This window comes from Falco peregrinus, chromosome W (genome assembly GCF_023634155.1).
Source record: "Falco peregrinus isolate bFalPer1 chromosome W, bFalPer1.pri, whole genome shotgun sequence".
Lineage (NCBI taxonomy): Eukaryota > Metazoa > Chordata > Aves > Falconiformes > Falconidae > Falco > Falco peregrinus.
The window spans coordinates 11,069,413-11,086,921 of NC_073743.1; the positions used below are offsets into that span (position 1 = coordinate 11,069,413).

At 37.1% G+C, this 17,509-nt stretch overlaps 1 protein-coding gene across 8 annotated transcripts in view; it reads left to right on the forward strand.

Annotated features, from left to right (window-relative positions):
* The window catches only part of LOC129783090 (zinc finger RNA-binding protein), a 46,382-nt gene extending 32,664 nt beyond the window's left edge, over positions 1–13,718 (forward strand). For 4 of the 8 annotated variants that reach the window (XM_055792765.1, XM_055792766.1, XM_055792767.1 and 1 more), the window contains 8 exons: positions 252–457; positions 706–856; positions 3,421–3,562; positions 8,348–8,445; positions 9,283–9,378; positions 11,862–11,973; positions 12,084–12,181; positions 12,924–13,718. In XM_055792765.1, the coding sequence (XP_055648740.1) occupies positions 252–457; positions 706–856; positions 3,421–3,562; positions 8,348–8,445; positions 9,283–9,378; positions 11,862–11,973; positions 12,084–12,181; positions 12,924–13,103 (1,083 nt within the window). In that variant the 3' untranslated portion in view covers positions 13,104–13,718. Of the gene's footprint in view, positions 1–251; positions 458–705; positions 857–1,428; positions 1,969–3,420; positions 3,563–5,864; positions 6,034–8,347; positions 8,446–9,282; positions 9,379–11,861; positions 11,974–12,083; positions 12,182–12,923 lie in introns of those variants that run through there. The other 4 variants (XM_055792770.1, XM_055792773.1, XM_055792772.1 and 1 more) reach the window with 4 other exon arrangements.
* The last annotated feature ends 3,791 nt before the right edge of the window (positions 13,719–17,509 follow it).

Here is a 17,509-nt window from a genome sequence, read left to right on the forward strand (position 1 = left end):
GTTGGGGAGGTACTTTTGATCCTGGGATTTCATAATTTGTTTATTTTTGATACATTTCATGTTTTTTCAGACATGATTGATTGTGACCAGTGTAAGTTGTTAAGGACACTTCAGTTCATATTTTGTTACATTTCAATGATTTGAGGTTTGAATATTCTGTTGTTTAGCCACATGTTTGGGTTTTGCTCACATACCATCTGTGAACTTGGAAGTATACCCAAATTTCAGAAATGTACTTCTTTGTCTTTTAGCCTCTACGCCGCCCTGACTCCTCTGATGACCGTTATGTGATGACCAAACATGCAGCTATATATCCAACAGAGGAGGAACTTCAAGCAGTCCAAAAAATTGTTTCTATTACTGAGCGTGCTTTGAAACTTGTTTCTGACAATATGACTGACCATGAAAAAAGCAAGAGCAAAGAGGGAGATGACAAAAAAGATGGCAGTAAAGACAGGTATTTTTTTATTATTATTATTTTTTAAGAATTTCATCACTTGTTCCTGAAGTAATTTTATGGTTTTCCTTGCACTGTTATCAGTGCTTCCAGGGATTCTGTTCTCCTTGGGTTTTGATACAGCATAGGTTGCTGTGGCCTCAAGAGTATATGGAATACTCCACTCCTATTTTATTTCACTTTTCTACCTTCAGGATTAGTTTTATGGTTTTTATATTTTAAATGCAGCTTCTAATTATATTTCACAGAGCTTTGAAAGGAGTTTTACGGGTAGGCGTTTTGGCTAAAGGTTTGCTACTCCGTGGAGACCGAAATGTCAATCTTGTTTTGTTATGTGCTGAGAAGCCTTCAAAGATGTTACTCAGTCGTATTGCTGAAAGTCTTCCCAAACAACTTGCAGTAAGTAGTATTTAGATTTTTGGATTTTAATTTTTTTAAAGATACTGTAAAAATCTGTCCTCAAGTCAAATGTCTGCAGGGCTGACTGCTGCATTTCATAGCTCAGGTTCAGTTTCTTTTCATTTTCTGAGTGTTTTTATCTGAATTCAGGGACTATGCTGCATGTTTTGCTTTCTGTATATTGTATCCATGCAAGTGTCTAGGTGTTTGTGGTAGCAGCGTAGTATCGGTCATCATTTAATTGATTTCATTTAACTGGGAAGTAGAAATGAGCAGAAGAAAGACTATTATCCAGTTATCAGCAGTGATAGAGGTAACTTGTGCAGTGTTACAGGAAGCTTGTGCTCTGTATTAGATTTGTGTGGCAAAGTTTGGGGGGGGAGGCGCTACAGAGGTGGCTTCTGTGAGAGTATGCCAGAAGCTTCCCCTGTGCCTGACGGAGCCAATGTCAGCCAGCTCCAAGATGGACCTGCCACTGGCCAAGGCTGAGCCCATCAGTGACGGTGGTAGTACCTCTGTGATAACATATTTAAGATGGAGGAAAAAAAAACCACTTGCACAACAAATTGCAGCCGAAGAGAGGAGTGAGAATATGTGAGAGCCATAACACTGCAGACACCAAGGTCAGTGAAGAAGGAGGGGGAGGAGGTGCTCCAGGTGCTGGAGCAGAGATTCCCCTGCAGCCCATGGAGATCCACAGTGGAGCAGATATCCACTTGCAGCCTGTGAAGGACCCCACGCCAGAGCAGGTGGATGCCCAAAGGAGGCTGTGACCCCATGGGAAGCTGTGCTGGAGCAGGCTCCTGGCAGGACCTATGGAACTGTGGAGGGAGAGGAGCCCATGCTGAAGCAGGTTTGGTGTCATGGCTTGTGACCCTGTGGGGGACCCATGCTGGAGCAGTCTGTTCCTGAAGGACTGTGCCCTGTGGGAAGGACTCGCGTTGGAGAAGTTCATGGAGGACTGACTCCTGTGGGAGAGGGACCTCATGCTGAAGCAGGGGAAGAGTATGAGGAGTACTCCCCCTGAGGAAGAATAAGTGTCCAGAGACAACATGTGATGAACTGACCACAACTCCCATTCACTGTCCCCCTGTGCCACTTGGGGGGAGGAGGTAAAGAAATCAGGAGTGAAGTTGAGCCCAGGCAAAAGGGAGGGGTGGGGGAAGGTGGTTTTAAGTTTTGGTTTTATTTCTCATTATCCTATTCTGTTGGTAAAAAATTCAACTAATTTTCCCAAGTTAAGTCTGTTTTGCCCTTGATGGTAATTTTTGAGTGATCTCCCTGTCTTTATCTTGACCCATGAGCTTTTCATTCTATTTTCTCTCCCCTGTCAAGTTGAAAAGGGGGAGTGATAGAGTGGCTTTAGTGGGCACCTGGCATCCAGCCAAGGTCAAACTGCCACACTCTGCCTGAAGGTCAAAGTTCTCCATTAATGCTATTCTGTACTGATGTCTTGTTTCCAGTTTGTATGTGTCAGTGCTTTGTAGTCCCACAATTAGTTAACTAAGTCTTGTGGGTTTCTGTTTGTATATGTTTAGGGTTTTTTTAACTTGGGCCTTTAAAAAAAAAACAAAAACAACCAACCAACCTCACACCCCTCCCCCCCCCAAAGAAACCCCAAAAGTACATGCAGTCTTAAACCATTCAGCAGAATTCATATAAAGTATTTGCTGTATTTCCACAAGAAACGAAAGTACAGAATAAAGTCTTAAACTCCAGTGTGCTCTACTGAACAAAGCCTGTCTACCATCATTAGAGAATGCTTGTCACAGCATTACTATTTCAGTGTAGTCTGGTAAAATTCTTGGCAGAATCAGTGGCATGGTAGAAGCATTAGCAGGATCAGATTAGTTAAAGATAATCTTGGGTTTGTTCTTGTTTTGAAATATGCACATCTTGGTCTGGCTTTGTGAAGTTACTTGTCCCTCTGGTTTGTGGAAGACAGTGATAGAGGTGCTTACAGCTTCCTTTTGGGGGTATTTAGAGTTACTCAGTCTAGTTGCAAGAAGCAATTCTGAATAACCACCTTGTTACTCTTACTTTTTTTTTTTCTTTCCCTGGTGTTTATCTTACCCTTTGCTTTCATCAGAGGATGTTGTGATAGCCAAGTATGGAATGTGCCTAGCAGTACCCATCCTGTAACTATGAGCTCAAAGAACCACTGCATCTTTGTGCTTTTTAAAGGCTCCTATGTTCCAATGAGAAACATATCCAACTGGCATTTAAAGAAAAGCCTCGGTGCCACTTAATCTCAAACACTGTCAAGATTCTCGTTATGTTATTTACTTAATATATGGATTTTCTTTATGGGTGGTATTTTTCTTTTGCATGCTTGGTGACTGCTGTGTATTTTCATTAATGATTTGGAAACAATATGCAAATCCATATATATATATATATAAAAATTGTGAATACTGTTGTTTCTTTGAATGCAGAGATATCTGCTTCATATAATTATATTGCATTTCTGTTTTTCTATTAAAAAGACTATGTTGAAATCTATTTTCTTCCCCATACTTTTCTTGGCCACATTCTAATAGAAATTTCTGTTTCTCAATATTTAGGTAATAAGTCCTGAGAAATATGATATCAGGTGTGCAGTCCCAGAAGCAGCAATAATTTTAAATTCATGTGTGGAACCCAAAATGCAAGTTACTATCACACTGACATCTCCAGTCATTCGGGAGGAGAACATGAGGGATGGAGGTTGGGAAGTTGTTAAAGATGTTACTTCTTTCTCACCTGTTTTTATATGTTTATATATTCTGCTTAAGATGGCATTATGATCCTAGAAGGCAACATGCTGGCACAACTAATGTATTTGATTGAAACCTTGTTTTTCAACAACCAGTCTCGGTAGAGAACAGTTGGTTAAAATAAATGCTTATATGATGCTTTCATTTTTAAAAACTCTAACTTTATGTCCAACCTCAGCTTTCTGGAAAAGGTACAAACTTGACTCCCCACCCCCACCCCCCATAAAATTATGTGGAAAACTAAGTATTTTATAGCAAGTGTCTGTAAACTGATTTTCTAGAGCGGTCTTGCCCTAAGAGAAAGATTGTATGGTTTTAGAAAAATCAGAGGGGTTTGAGTTTAAACTGAATCAGTATTACCATCACTTACACATTCCAAATAGCAGCACCACTTAAAATGCACTTTTATAGTACTGTTGATGGTAACAGTGCTTCTAACTTTAAAAGATGATGCGATTTTTTTTTCCAGCTCTCTGAGGTTGCTTTTTGATCTGGAGTGCTTTTTGAGTATATTTAGGCTCCTGGTATTACAATCAGTCTTCTATCCAACTGGAAAACCCAGACTAGTACAATAAGAAATGGCTTTGTCATCAAGCTGAAGCAGAAGGTGGAGCTTGTAAATCAAATTGGTTTTGAAGTTCAGTTTCTCTGGTGCCAGCAGTGTTGCTTTAAGGGTCTGTTCTGTAACACTTTCAAAGCTCCAAAAGCTTTTAAGCCAACAAGCATGATTAATGTCTGCAGTACGTTGGTTCTTTTTGTTTACGGGTCAGATAAAATTAACTTTTGTTTCCTTTTAATCCTGTATTTTCATAGTTGAAAGCGATCATGGCTAACAAGGTTCTGGTGTTTGACAGTGAACCTACAGATAGGAAATCTGAGGCTATCTTAACACTTCTCATATGCAGGTTGAAAAAATCGTATGTGTGTATGTATACATGTACTTGTGTATATATGTACTTATATAAGCCACAGAGACCTTTTTTATTTCATCTCATCATTACTTGTCCTCTGAAATACTTGAGGTTTTTTTTTATATTGCATTAATAAATGTTCTGTAGCTAAGACTAGTGCATTGTAAGCAAGCTGTGTTAACAAAGTCATCCTACGTAATCAGAAAGAAAAACTTCAGGATGCATTCTCTAGTTTGGATGACTTCTGAAGAGTCTTTGAGTGCTTTGTACGTGATTTTTAAGCTGTGCATATTATTCCTAGCTATAAAGGCTTTGTACATGTACTATCACACCAAACCAATTTACTTGGTTTTTGACAGTCTAAGTGTAACATGATTCTTGGTTTGTCTGTGCTGAATCAGAATTCACGTATTATTTAAGCTTATAAAGAATAATTTAATTTGAAAGATTTGACTATTAAATTATGTTAACCATTAAATGCAGTTAACCTTAAACACCATGTTTATTTCTTAATGTACTGTGCAAAAGTGCAATATTGATTTCTGCTACAATACTCAATTTCAATTTTCCGGCCTAAAATTCTATGATATAGACTAAAAAGAAAATCAATTTCAAATTACTACAATCAATCCCTTAATTTATGCCACCTAAAGGAAGCAAATCTGTATTTTTGTCTGACCCACATGAGTTAAAATGATCACTGTGAGTTTATTCACTGGTGAATGCAGTACTGCCTCTAAGCAAGCAAAATCAAGTTAGATTTCTCTTCAAGACACTGAGCAGTATAAAATGGATGTGCAGAAAAGTTCACTTCTAAAACTAGAGCAAGTAGAAGACTGAATTGCAAATTATTGCAGCAAAGAAGGCCTTATTATAAAGACTGCTGCTTATTTGCTGCAGAGTAGTAGTATGTGTTTGTGGGTGTTTTTACTGCAGCTTCTCATGCTCTGTGTCTTACAGTGGTTTAAAGTTTGGTTTAGTTTTTGGGGTTTGTTTGGGTTTTTTTAGCTTGCTTGGGGAGCTTGTTCAGGTGATAAGGAAGGCTTTACCAGAAGAACAAGTTTGAGTAAAGATGAGACTGAGACTTGCATGTGGTGTAGAATCTTGTTTGATGTGTAATAATCCCATTACATGATAAAAGGCTAAAAAAATAATAATAAATACAGTGTGAAATAAAATTGTTAACCACATAGCTACTGTTCCTTGCAGTATTGTGCATTTGACAGTTTACCAAATCTATATATTCAAAGTACTCTAACCCCTGCTGTGGAATCTTTCCTTCAGCAAACAAAGTGTACATACTTAAAAACGCATATATGTGTGCGTCTTTTTTTTTCTTAGCTAACAGCCCTGGTCCAAAGCCTTCTAGCAGAGGGACTTGATTCCTGTCAGGGGTTGCTGCCAACACATCGGAAGGATTTTTGACCAAGGTTTTCTAAAGCTCAGTGTCACACCTGCCATGCTTTACAAAGGAGTGGGGTTGGATGCATACTCCTAGCATCTACTGTTACTTTGTGTGGGGTTTTTTTTTCTATTTGTCTTTGTGTCTCTCCTAGAATTAAGGCAGTGTTCACACTAGTCTTGAAATAGTTGACTGGGTAATATGTATTTCTCATAATAAAACTTACCAAAATTGATATACCTGTTAGCTTTTAACAAAGAGGTAGTGTGGACACAGCATGTCTAACTGAAGATTAACCCCTTACGCTAGTAATAAGTTATGTAGGGTAAGAATTCATGCTTGTGTTTTGTAAATTAATTCATATTTTTTGTCTTAGTTTGACAGGGTGGTGTAGGTTAGGCATCTGAATTTAGTTAAATAGTCTTTAAGGGGTTAATCCTGAAATGTGAAACAGATGCAGAAATCCACAGATTAAGTATTACAAGAGTTTCCTTGATACATTTTTTCAGCCGATATATTCTCGGTGCAATAGGTGCCTTGCAACTTCTGACTAGAAGTAATTGAGTTTCAAATTATGTAGTGAATTATTGTGATAAAAGTTTGCACAGTGTTACCTATTTGCATATTAGTTTTAGAAGAATGTAAAATATTGATTAGGCTACTAGACCCAGCAGACCCAGATTTTTATTTTTAACTTTTCAATCTTACTTTGCCTCTCTTTACCTGCTGTGGGTTTTCTCCAAATGTACTCCTTGTCTTTTATATACAAGTTGTACTTGTTTCATCAGTTATCTTACCTGACACCTCTCTTGTATAAGTTTGGTGTTTGTTTTAAATGAAATACCGTTTTAGATGTCTTCATTTGCTCTGTAAATGCCTTGTTAGTGTAGTTTTTCTTCTTTCCAATTTAACATATAGTCCATAAGTTTTAATATCTGTGCGAGAAGATACCCAGGTTCTTCTCAGCTTTGTTCTTATTTTGAAATCCTCTCCCTTTTAGCCCAGTGCAGAGCAATGGAACTGTCCTATAAAAAAAAAATGCCCAAATCTGAATGTAGTACTTCAGATTGAGTTTATTTATTATATTGCAAAGTTGTAGCATGATGTTCATTCATGGCTTTTTAGTTCTCTGTATGGTAAAGTATCCTACTATTTATTTTACATCTGTGTATAAATAGGTGGTTTCAGAGCTGTCTCTCTGCAGCATCCCTAGAACCTTCTCCTTGTTGGCATGTTTTGTGAGACTCAAAATATATACAAATTTTATTCTCAGACTTATCTAAATTTATATATTGCTGGAGTAAACTATATTGTTCCATACAGCCGGCTCCTGTGAAATGAGTGCCATTGAGCAAGGGCTTTTTCTTTCCTCTTCTCTGGTGTATCGCCAGCTATGCTACCAATATACTTTGTCACTAGTCACAATAGCCATTTTCATAATTAGTAAAACAAAGAGCCTTTAAAGTTGATCATTGCATTATATCCCTACAGTTTTTAAGTAACCTGAAGATACCATTTCATATTGTTCAGTGGTTCCAGTTTCATTGATTAAGCCACTTCCAAAAGGGCCTTGTGGTCTTTTCCTTTTGGGAAACAAAGCAATTGGTTTGATAATTTAATTAATCATGAACATTTAAATAAACAAGATCTACTATATTTTCTTTATTTTTCAGACATTCTGCTTTGTGTTTTAAACTATTCCTTGCTTTTTTTTCCCCTGCTGAATCTTAAGTAAAGCAATCGCTTTTCAAATCCTTTGCATCCTGAATGATATTGGAGCATGTATATCATGGGCTGAGGAATGTGAGTAATAGAGAGAGTACTAGAAAGTAATGGAGCTCTTAATACTGAAGAGCATTTCATGTTCCTTTAGTCAGTTTTTTTAAAAGCAAAATAATTTCTATTTTAAGGTATGATAAAAATTTCATTACTAAACGTCTAGTGCTTTTAAGATTTATTTTTTTTATATACTTAGTTTTTCTTTAAAAGAGTAGGTCCCAAATAAAACATGACAAAATTTACAAGAAATTAAGTTTGAATGTTTCTATTTGGTTAAAGTGGATTTTTGTGTTCCTTCTGTCTTGTGTTCTCTGTGCTGGTGCACTGTGTCCAACCATCCTTCCTGCAGTATTTAATTTTAGGGGATATGTGTTTTTCCAGTGTTAGCTTGAATAAAGAATTACTATGCATTGCATAATCTGCAATGCATTCAAAAATAACCTGAGAGCTATGCTCTTGATCTTCATACTGGGTTGATGCCCTAATCCTAATTGAATGGCTTTTATTGAGCATTTACATTTGTTGTTCAAGTGTTTAAACTTTAAATGGCACGTGTGACACTGAATCTACTTTAAGGAAGTGTCTTGCTCACCTGGTCAAACACCCATTCCTCACTGCATTTTGCCAATTCAATCCATTTTAGATGTAACCTCGGGTATGGTGAAAGATCCACCGGACGTCTTGGACAGGCAAAAATGCCTTGACGCTCTGGCTGCTCTACGCCACGCTAAGTGGTTCCAGGTTCGGAACATAATTTTACTTTCTTCTTGTAGCCTTATGAGAGATAAGTTCAGTTGCAATATAAATGTTTAATTGTGTGCAAACACTCAGCATTGTTCATGCTAATAATACATAATATTTTTCTGGTCCCTAAATTTAAATGTAGAAGGTTGAGTATGGAAGAACTGCTTTATGCAGATATTGCTCATTTGAATTTCACATTATTTTTTTTAATTATTTATATTTTTTTTTTTGCCATTGAGAAGTTGATGTTGAAAGCTTGACTCGCTTGGGGTGATCATGTGTCGTATATTTGTTATATATTCCATAAGGCTGCAGAGTAACTGTTTTAAATAATGGATTCTGTGTTTAAAGCTTTGGGTTTAGATTTAAGACTTTTTTTCCTATTTCTTTAAGTGTATTAAGTGTAGAGATTGAAGGGCGAGAAGTAACTGTTTGGTTTAGTGACTTTGCATTCTGGCAAAGGCACGATAAAGAAACCAAACAGATTCCCTTGACCTTTCGGTCTCTATACCCATTTCTTAGACCTTTACTTTATTTCTAATATAGAAACATACTGTATTTATTGTTACAAGTGAACATAGGTCAAAGTGCACAGGGGATCAAGAAATATTATTCTTGTATAGCCTGTGCACTTTGACTTCCACCACCTTAAATTACTAACCCTGTATAAAATACTGCTGTGAATGGCAGCTCATGGAATAAAGTTGTAGAATGATTGATTTGTTTCAATCTTGTATCTGAGCTTCCATTGAACAGTGGTGTTTTAGTCTTTCAACAAGCCCTATTTGCTGTAGGTGCTGGGATTAATTAATATGATTTTGTGTTGCTCACAAGGCTAGAGCTAATGGTCTGCAGTCCTGTGTGGTTATCATACGTATTCTTCGTGACCTCTGTCAACGGGTTCCAACTTGGTCTGATTTTCCAAGCTGGGTGAGTAATGTACTTTTGAATGAGTCTTTCTAAAGTACATGGTACTGCAAGTAAAGCGTAGGAAAGTGTTACTACAGTTTAAAAATGTAGACTTTTTCAAGGAGTAATGTAGGGTTTTGTTTGGTTTGGGGGGGGCTTTTCTCCCCCCAACAAATGATCCAGATTCCCTCTAAAAATTTAATTTTCTGAAGTTTTGTCATTTGCAACTGAAATTGTTTTTTCAAAAGGAATTTTCCTGTTCTTTTGAATTCTTTGTGGGTGGAATTCTTCTTCTAGGCTTTAGCGTTTTTTCCTTTACTCTCTATATAAAAATTTATTTTTTTCTAACCACCTAATCTGAATTGCTTGAACTTTACTGAAACTGATTGAAAGTAATGTCAACTGTGTCCAGATAGCTCTCTGATAACAGAAAGGCTACTTGAAAGAACAAATCACAGTAATTCCTGTGCTCATTAATATATCCTTTCTACAAGATGAAATACCACAGTACTAGTCTGTGGATGTGTCAACATTAGAATTTTAATCAGTGTAACTTAGAAACAGATCTCTAGGTTGTACCCAGTTACCTCTCTCAATTCTTGCAGCCAAGTGTTCTTGGAGCATTCCTTTTACATTGACTACCTTAAATGATGCTCTCCAGAAGTGCAACTTGTGCTCCAAATATTAACAGATGTTCAATCTGTGAACTGGAAAAAGCTAGTCTGAAACAAAATCTCTGAAATGTATATGTGCGGAGGTAAACTCAGCTCTGACTGTTTTGTTTCATAGACCAAATCCTCTTGTACTGCGCTACTTCCTAATGTAGATTTTTCAGTTTTGGCAGGAAGAGCACTAACGTCAAGACAGTTACAGTAGTTTGCATTATTTCAATGAGAAATGTTTTACAACTGTACTAAGCTTGCAGATAATTTTATTAAATTACTTCTGATGATATTTATTGCTTCTGGAAAAAATGTAGAGCAGTTATTTGGTTTTTTAAATATTTAAAGTAAAAAAAAGTAATCCCGTTTCCATGCTATACTTGATGAAAGATACGCTGTGCAAATATAGCTTAAAAGAAGCTAAGAAGTATGTGCCCTCAATATCGCTATGATACTGAGTTGCCAAAGAATAAACCCTGGCATACTTTTAGAAAAGCATCCTTAGAGCTACTGCAACACACAGCAGGCACATAGATGAAGAATAAGTAATGTTGTTTCTTATTTCTCATAATATCTGTTCTTCAGTGTATTGTATGAGGATCCAAAAGAACTAGAGTTGAATAAATGCAATAACATGATCTGCTTTTTTTTCTTTCCTACTGTATTTTGCTTCATACTTGAAAATAACTAAATTACTGTTGCTAAAACTCAAAAGATTGATCCTGAGTGTCACAGTGGGAATATGGAAATACCGTGCTCAAGAATTGAAATCTGTCATTTAAATTGAGCTAAAATAGAAAGGAATGGGCACCCTTAGTGAAGGATTGTAATCAACACTGCCTATAGTTACTTGCATGCATTAGAATAGACGTTTACTCTTGGATAATGAAAATAAAAGGCAACATATGAACAACTGTAAACTCAGGAGAGGAATCAAAAAACACACTCCCAAAAATCCCTACCAAAAAACAAGAGACACATATTGTTTGAAAATGAAACTTGCCAAAGGGGTAGTATTGAAACATCCATTTAATGCTGAGAAAGCTAAGGAAAGCTATTCTTTATTTGTGCAAATTTCTTTTATGGATTTTTCTGGAAAAAATAGTCCAATAAAAGTGAACAATGGACATATTCACAGAAAAAAGGCAATATTTTAAATACAGATAATAATTTAAACCATTTTCACTATTATCAAATAATGTGTGAATTTTAGAAAACCTGTTTATCATCAAGGTTTTGGGTTTTTTACACTCGTTTAACATCTGAGTTAGTGTTAGCCTATATCCAAGAAAAAACTTGCTGTGAACTTCAGTTTTGCTAAACTGAAGAACTAGTAACCGCTTAAACATTAGAAGGTCATGAAATTTTTGATGCTTTAAGTTTCTGTATTCTTGTAGAAAAAAATAATTTCTCTGTAGCATCCTGTTAATTTCATTAGATGAATCAAATTCATCATTTCATACTGTGTGCTGTTTATTCATGTGGCTGATGGATTCCGGTGGCCCACCATGTTTCATGCTCTCAAAAAATGTCTGGACATGTTGTCTACCTGCATGTGTAGGCTACTACTGTATAAATTTCTACAAAACTTTTGGACAACTTGTGATGAGAAGCAGCATATCAGTATCAGGACTCAATGTTAATCTTGTAGCAGCTCTCTTTTTATTCATCATTATAAAATATCTAAAATATTTTTTTTCCATTTTTAACTGAAAGTATTCTGTGATGTGTAATATTCTTCAAAATTCCAGTATCAGAAGTTCTGTATTGAACACCAGTAGTAGCTTTTTTAAATTTTAATCAATCTTCTAAATTGGCTGGATTTTCTTATTGTTGGTCTAGGCTATGGAGTTGCTTGTGGAAAAAGCAATTAGCAGTGCTACTGGACCACAGAGTCCTGGGGATGCACTGAGAAGAGTTTTTGAGTGTATATCTTCAGGAATCATCCTTAAAGGCAAGTTGCATTTGATCAGTGTCTGTATATTTATGCTTAACTAATGTAAAATCTGTAATCTTGGTTGAAATAAGGTAGAGATGTGCTACTAATTAGCCTAACCATTGTAGGTGGTCCTGGCCTTCTGGACCCTTGTGAGAAAGATCCTTTTGATACACTCACTGTAATGACAGACCAGCAACGAGAGGATATTACTTCAAGTGCGCAGGTAAGGAAAAATATGTGTGAAGTAACTAAATTTGATGGCTGGGTTTTTTGCTGGGTTTGTTTTGTTTGGTTTGTTTTTTTAAAAATTGAGCTATACGGTGTACAGGAATTTTCCTTTTTTAGGATATAGTCTTGTTTTTCAGATGATCAGTCTAGGCAATGAAAATGACACAACAGAGGATGTATAATAGTGTTCATTTTTGCACTAAAATTAATGTATTTCCTGAAAAGTTTGAAGCACTCCCATCTATATATATCTCTCTCTCCATAAAAATGCTCACTATACAGCAGTATGTTATTAGATTTAAAATTACATTGGCATTTAATATTTTATAAATAAATCTGTGTATGTTTAATTTTTAATACTGTATCCACTTACAGTATTGACCAATCGCACTTGCATCTTAAGAGGTTACTGCCCCTACCTCTTCATTTGATCCTTTTGCTAAATTTACTAATGTGTAATGGGACATGTGACAAGCCTTGGCTGCTTCAGTGCAAGTCCAGCAACTAAAACACATGTATATTATTTTTAAGCTAAGATGATGTACTTTGTACAGAAGCAGCAAATGTGACATACACATTTTATTGTGTTGACTTTTGTTGGGGGAAGGAAGAGGGGGATAATAAGAGCTAAGGATAATATCATACACTACTACTGTTCTTCATTAATTGTTTGACAAAGTACTTAAAATTGACATTTGTTTCATAACAGAAATATCTTCTTTCTACCCTTTTTCTAGTTTGCACTGAGACTCCTTGCATTTCGTCAAATACACAAAGTTTTAGGAATGGATCCGTTACCACAGATGAATCAACGCTTCAACATCCATAATAATCGTAAAAGGAGAAGGGACAGTGATGGAGTTGATGGATTTGAAGCAGAGGGAAAAAAAGACAAAAAAGATTATGATAACTCTTAAAAACATTTATCATCACTGCTAGGATCGAAGGTGATGAAAAGTCCATTTGTTGCCTTGTTTTTAAATGGACATAATGTCTGTTTAAAACATCCAAAACCAACTCTGTAATTAGATTTGGAAGAGAACAACCTAGCTCTTCTGTGAGATTCTGAATATTTTAATGGATGTACTGTATCAGACAAATTATGGATGGAAAGACTGCAAATGGAAATTCTGTTGTCATTAGAAAAAATAGTTTGAAAATGTTTTCCTCATTGCATTTTCTTTCAATGTGTTGCTAACTTTAGTACCTTTTCTTCTTTTTTGTCTTTTTTATTAACAAGTGCACTGTCATCTTATCTTGACTGTCTTTAATGCAGCATTTGTGCTTCTGTTGATATGTGTATTTTGACTTTTTACTTAGAAGGTTTTTTGTTTGCCTTTGACACTAGTTGTATAAGTTACTTTGTGTTAGATAGTATAAACTGTTCCCCTCCCAGTTAATATTTTACAGAACTTTATTTTGTAAAGTGAGACTGCAGGATTATGGAGATTTTTTTCCTGAATGTGAAGGGGTTACAACACATAATTTTCCTGCCATTTGAGTGCTCAGAATTAAATGTTTTTGCAATCTTGTGGCATTTGTCTCCTTAGTGTGACATAACAGTGTAATTAGGGCAATTTTGTTTTAATCTAATCAAATTTGCTGTTGTGCTTTAGCAGTATAAAAACTAATATATACAGTATGGTCTTACAACAGTTGTTGTAAGATGATGATGGCACCTGCCACAACCCTACAGGACCAAGACAGTACATTTTCAGCCAGTCTAAGCAGGCAGTCAAAGCTAGAATAACAGCATCAATGACAGATGTAGACACCCAAATGCAAGAGGTAATTGGAATACAGGGGTCATGTCCAAAACATCTGCCTTCCCTCACATACCCATCTCCTCAGTACCTTGCAGCTCACTAGGCATTTCTGTTTCTGCACCAAAATGTGGGCAGAACAGCCCATCTAAGCAGCTCAGCACCCAATGACAACCCTAAATCCAGCTAGGACCCAGAAACCCAGTAGGTCAAGGACATTAAAATGCTTCCTAAGAGGCCCACCTGAGGAGCATTCTTTACACACACTGAACAAAGAGGACCTGGAAAGAGCAGAAGCTGATGCTCTTGGTCTCATGGCTAATGGCATTCAGGAGAAAGACTTCATCAGCTAATCAGCCTGAGAGCACTCAAGATCATATTTTTAGGTAGTGTCCCAATCTTTAGGTGAAGTGGTCTCTAGGGTGGGACACTCTTGAGCCTTCCCCTTGCTCACAGCTGACACTGCGAATGTTTGGGCCAGAGACAGGGAACACAACCTTTGTAGCAAGAGAAGTGGAATCTGGTCCCTAGACTGTGACCATGTTCTAACTCAATGACTGCTTAATGTAAAATACATTTACTTATACTGGTCTTGTCTAAGAGCAAAAAACAGAACATCCCTGCAAGGGCTGCTGCAGGCCCCAAAGATTGAGGAAATATATTTCTTCTAATCTCAGCACTTAATGGATCTCTGTTTCAGAGCAGAATTTAAATGCATGTCTTGTGTAAAGGGATTGTCATACAGGACACCGGTTGTCTTGGATATTTCTCGCTGATCTGTTTTTGAACAGTATTTCAGTTGCTTGGTATCACTTTTTACACACCAGCATCACTTAATGGAACACAACATCTTTGGTTCAGAATGCTGTATAAGGCTTTTCTTTTTTAAAATAAAAAAATCAACCCTCTTATACTGATAACCAACAGGTCTTAACACCAAAACAAATTTGTGAAGTGAAATCCAGAATGTTTGCTGAGGTCTGAAACGGTAATTCTCAGGATTTGCAAAAAAAATAATTTAAAACCGCTGCACAGAGTTCATTTTCAAAGGCTGCAAATTAAAACTTCCCCTAAAGGCTGCATGCACTGCAACTGCATGCATAATTTTATTTACATGCATAGAATTTAGATCTAGCCTATCCCATCCAGTAACAGACTTTTAAAGACTGAAAATATAATTGGCATCCATCTCCAATAATAAAAATTACACTTCCCAGGCACCCTTTGATTTCAGTAGCAGATGGTATGCAGTTGCCTCTGAGAGACACTTTTATGACTGTGAATGATTTGCAGTGAGTCTTGATAAATGAGCACTTGATCTAATCACCAGCCTGCTTTAAAGTGAGCATTCCTCCAGCAACACTAAATCCCAGGCCAGCTTCTCCTCCTTTGCACAAGACTACAAAGTATGCATCTTCTTTGGTCTAGCAGAAAAATGGGGGTGGAAGGAGGAGGAAACCGAAACCAAAACCAAAGATCAAGACTAAGTTCCCACAAAAATTACAAATTCCCAGTGCCCTCAGATTATGGCAGGTGAAAAAAAAGCAACTCAAGGAATTAAAACTGAGATGTAAAAGACATTTCTGTTCATGCTACAGATGAGTAGCAGCCATTTAGAACTCAGGCGATAACAGAAATATCTTCAGTCAGTCCAAGGCTAGAAAGCAAAGTCAAAATTAGGCTAGTGGAAGCGTATTAAACCTTGGGCAGCCTAATTTTCACAGGCTGTAATCAACTTTGTGTTGCTGGACATTTTGCAGTCAAAACTGACTAGTTCCCATACACCTTTCTGGACCAAGCACTGTACTTTCCAGGGAACTGCTAACACTTTTTTTATCCCATTTCTCCTTCCTCTTGAAAGGCAGTTACAAAGATGTAATGGAGGGCAGTTATATTAACCTCTTTTCAGTAGTGCTGGACAGTCTTGCAAGGGGCAGTGACTACAAATTGAAGCTTAGGAAGGTTAGACAGGACAGCAGGAAAAACTGTTTCACTTGGGAGATGAAAGTAATGAGCCTGTTAGTAATCCAAACGGGACTAAGCTGTGCTGTTGTGGAAATAGGAGCATCCAGCACAGAAAAGGGACTGGCACAGATCTGCACCAGGGCTGAACTTGGCTCCAGACCAGAATGAAGGTGTAAAGCTGATTTCTTTGAAGTGATGGGCTGCTGCCAAAATACAGAATTTGTCATGAGAGAGTAGTCCTGTCCAGAAAGCTTGGTGCTGTTTTCTGAATGGTTATTAGGACAAACCAGACACAGTTACAGAAACTGCATTTTGCAGTGTAAGGGGGACTATAAGCAAGCATTCGGTAGAGCAAGGGGATAGAAACCATCTGTGGGGCAGAGCATCAGAAGTGAGGAGTAGTAAGCAGGTGTCTCAGCTTTTTCCCAGGATCCCATCCAATATCAGTGATTTCCAGAAAATGCCAATGCTAAAATTAATGGTGCATCATTAGAAACCAACCTCTTAATCTATTTAGCATTAAATAACGTATTTAGTTAACTAAACTCAACATTTTAAATCAGCATTTGCCTTTTAATTTAGTTTCATAAGGCACAGGGAACCACAGACTATTATCGCTGTTTGGTAAAACAACAGTCAAATTCTTGGCCTCTCTGTGTATGTTTTTGTCAAATAGTGGCCCTGGAAGATTTTTTGCATTCAAGGCATTCCTGAAAAACACAGAGCCAATGTCAGAAACTGATGCCACCCTGCTCCACATCACTGATCTATCAGTGCTCAAGGAGAGAAGAGCAGTCAGGGCTGAACATTTTGGGTCACAGTCTTTTGTAGCTGCCAAGACCCTTCTCACCTGTTCTTGTGAGAATAGCTTTATGTTAAGCTAGAAATAATAAAGTCAGTTAAATATCTAGGCTAGCCCCCTTCAAAGTGCAGCAAGGGTAACAGAAACATACTTGTATCTTTGACTGTTGGGTACTAAAGCAAGCCTTTTTGTTTAAGAGGTCAGATTCTTTCTAACCCTTGCTACCACAAAATAATTTTCTTACAACGGGGAAGAAAAAAATAATAAAAAATCAGAGGCTCAGATGTTAGAGGGTTGTGCGAGGACCACGTGTCCTGAGCCAGTCAACAACACAGTCTGAACTCTGGCTTCCCATTGCTGAGGTTGTGCATTTCCTCCCTTCCCAGCTCTCAATGCTGTCCTCAGCTAGCACATGTACTATGGAGCACAGACACCTGGCTATGGATGCTTATTGCTTTACTTGGCCACACAGTGGATGCACAAGGCCTCCAGTGACGACAACTACCTGCTGGGCTTTGAGAAACATCACTACAATAACTGCATATCATGTTTTTGAGGGAGGTTAACACAAATTAAGTCCTTGCAGTGCATAGGCAAGTTATTCTCTCAAAATTTCTAAGGAACTCGCCTAGAAGAAATGAGAAACACAATATGAAAGAGTTCAAATCTTCAGCCTCTCTTCAGCCTGTTAGCTGAAGATCATTGGTCATAGACATTTAAACAGTAAAATGCCTGTATATTTATTTTTTATATTAGTAACACTTATTGAATGCTAGCAGTAATTTCAGCACTG